At 64.7% G+C, this 2,831-nt stretch overlaps 1 protein-coding gene across 1 annotated transcript in view; it reads left to right on the plus strand.

Moving 5' to 3' along the window:
* The first annotated feature begins 1,293 nt into the window (after positions 1–1,293).
* The window catches only part of SHROOM4 (shroom family member 4), a 9,281-nt gene continuing 7,743 nt past the window's right edge, over positions 1,294–2,831 (plus strand). The window contains 2 exon segments of the mRNA XM_019473479.1: positions 1,294–1,440; positions 2,762–2,818. Coding sequence (XP_019329024.1) covers positions 1,294–1,440; positions 2,762–2,818 — 204 coding nt within the window.

Genomic DNA, 2,831 nt, shown 5'->3' on the forward strand with positions numbered 1-2,831 from the left:
GGGGGGGTCCTTGCGGGCCGGGGTCTGCTGGCCCCTGTGGTCCCCTGGCCGGGCCGCCACTGCCGCGTGTGCTCTGCAGACAAAGGGGGCTTGTTCCAGTGCTCTGTGCATTCAGGGGAGGGTCCCCCGGGGCGCCCGCTCCACCGCCGCTGCTGGCTGAGGTGTGTGCATGCCGGCCCTTGTGGGGAGGGGGCAGCCCCTGCCTGTGGCACGGGGGGGCCCCAGGCCCCACGCCGGAAAGGGGAAGGGGGTCCTGGCGCTCAGGGAGACAGTTTGGCCTCTGAGCCTGCTCCAGGCGGGATCCCTTCCTGTGGCAGAGTCCCACTGTGGGGCTGGCATGGGCTCCTTGGGGCTGCTGAGTGCCCCTCAGCACAGGCCCCCCCAGGCACATCGGGGGCAAGGAGGGAGGTCTGCGTGGGGCAGGGTGGGCACAGCTCAGGCACAGCCATGGCTGTGAATCCTTCTAAGACAAGTCTCTCATGGGGCAGGCGGATACTCCTGTGAGCCAGCTGGTGCCATTAGGCCCCACCATTAGGGCCCAGAGTGAACACCAGGGGTGGTGTTGGGGAAATGCCCAGGGCTGGTCCAGCCAGGCAGGGCAGCAGGGGGCGGGGTTTGGCTGCCAGTGCTGAGTTCACTGGTGGTGAAGGCTGAACAAGGGGCTGTTTGTGCCAGATTTAGCTCCTGGTGAGCGATGCCAGGGCTGAGCCGTGTCCGTCCCGGTGCACGTGGTGGCCCAGACGTGGGTGCAGCCCCAGTGGTGTCCTGCACCGGGGGGGAACCCGTCACCACTGACTCAGCCCCATGGCTGTGGCAGGCAGGACAGGGTGGGCATGTGGTCGGGCAAAGGACTAGGGTGAAGGTGCAGCCTGCCCTGCCTGCCTGCTCTGCCGGAGCTGCCTGGTGGTGGGCAGCAGTGTGGCAGGGGTTAAACCCGAGTGCTCCAGCGAGTGTGTGGTGGGACTGGGAGCCCTTGTAGGCAGCTGGGGCCCTGTGCCAGGACGGCAGCCCCACGGCCGACTCCTGGGTGGGAGGGCAGCCTGCCTGCACAGGCAGGTGCATCAGGCTGTGCCCAGCCTGGGCATGGCATTGCAATCTCCAGGTCCCTGAAAAAATGGGAGAGCTGCGTGATGCTGGGCACAGCCATGCCAGGCAGAGCCATGGGGCAGTGCCGGGCTGGGCAGGGGGCCTGTCAGCCCCTGCCTGGCTCCCCAGGTGCCATGTTGCCCACGGGCAGGGGGATGTCCCCTGAGCCCTGCCTGGCACCAGGGCTGGGAAGGGGCGCCTGGGGGCATGTGCGTGGTGGCTGGCCTGCTGGGGAGCTGCGGGTGCTCCCTGGCACTGGGGCCTGGCTGCCGCCCAGGCTGGGCTGTGGAGACGGCGCTGTGGGCACTGTGGGCAGAGCTTGTTTCTCTGCCGGGCTGGGAGTGGCAGGGCAGGGTGAGGAGCCCATGGGCAGGGTGGGCACAGGAGCCCTGGCACAGGGCCAGGCCCGCTCTGCTCGTCACCCTGCGGGTGGCTGTAGGGTCCGGCTGGGTCAGGCTCCACATCCATTGCAGGCATGGGGCACCTCAGGTCCTGCCCCACGTGCCTGCACTGTAAAGACAGTTTAATTGGTAAAGCAAAAGCCGTGCACGCAAGCAAAGCAAAACAAGGAATTCATTCACTGCTTCCCATCAGCAGGCAGGTGTTCAGCCATCTCCAGGAAAGCAGGGCTCCATCACGCGTAACAGTTACTTGGGAAGACAAACGCCCTCACTCTGAATGTCCCCCTGTTCCTTCTTGTTCCCCCAGCTTTATATGCTGAGCATGACGTCATATGGTGTGGAATATCCCTTTGGTCAGCTGGGGTCAGCTGTCCCGGCTGTGTCCCCTCCCAACTTCTTGTGCACCCCCAGCCTACTTGCTGGTGGGGTGGTGTGAGAAGCAGAAAAGGCCTTGACTCTGTGTGAGCACTGCTCAGCAATAACTAACACATCCCTGTGTTATCAACACTGTTTTCAGCACAAATCCAAAACATAGCCCCATACTAGCTACTATGAAGAAAATTAACTCTACCCAGCCAAAACCAGCACAGCTGGGCGTGGCGATCCCTGGCCATCGGGAGCAGCAGGATGGGCAGAAATGAGTGCCAGCACCAGGTGCTCTGCCTGCCCTGGCTGGGCAATGCCAATCCCAGGGCTGCCTGTGCTGCACCTACCTGCTGGGGCAGAGGGGACAGGCTGGGGCCCCTCCATGCTGGCAGCACCGTAGCCCTGTGTCCTCCAAGCTGTGGCTGTATGGGGTACCAGGCTCATTTTGGCCGTGGGTGCCAGGATGGGGTAGGCGCATGCCAGGGCCGGGCACAGCTCGGCACTTCCCCTGCTGTTGGCTCCCCTGGGTGCACACGGCGTGGTGGCATCCTTTGGGCATTGAAATAACTGCGGGTGCCTGGGCAGGGCCAATGTGGGGCTGGGAGCAGCAGTAGGGGGCTGGCATCTGTGCCGGACAAAGGGCCCTTGTGCTGCCCGCGCCCGCAGGGGAATCTGCTGGGATGGGACATTTTTCTTCTCCCCCCCTCCCCGATGCCCTTTCCTTGTTCAGAAATTCATGTGACCGGGGCAGGGGGGGAGCCTGGCACTGCAGATCCCTCCACGGTGTCTGGGGTGCAGGCACCCCCTTTCTGAAGCCTCTTTCTCCCCTGGCACCCAGAAGCAGTGGCACACCCCCCGGGGTGTTCTGGGGGGCTGTGTCCCCCCTGATGCCCCTCTCTGTCGCCCAGGTGGAGGACGGGGGCAAGGCCGCGCTGTCCCGCCAGCTGCAGCCGGGTGACGAGCTGGTGAACATCAGCG

This window comes from Aptenodytes forsteri, unplaced genomic scaffold, assembly GCF_000699145.1.
Source record: "Aptenodytes forsteri isolate BGI_AS27 unplaced genomic scaffold, ASM69914v1 Scaffold455, whole genome shotgun sequence".
NCBI lineage: Eukaryota > Metazoa > Chordata > Aves > Sphenisciformes > Spheniscidae > Aptenodytes > Aptenodytes forsteri.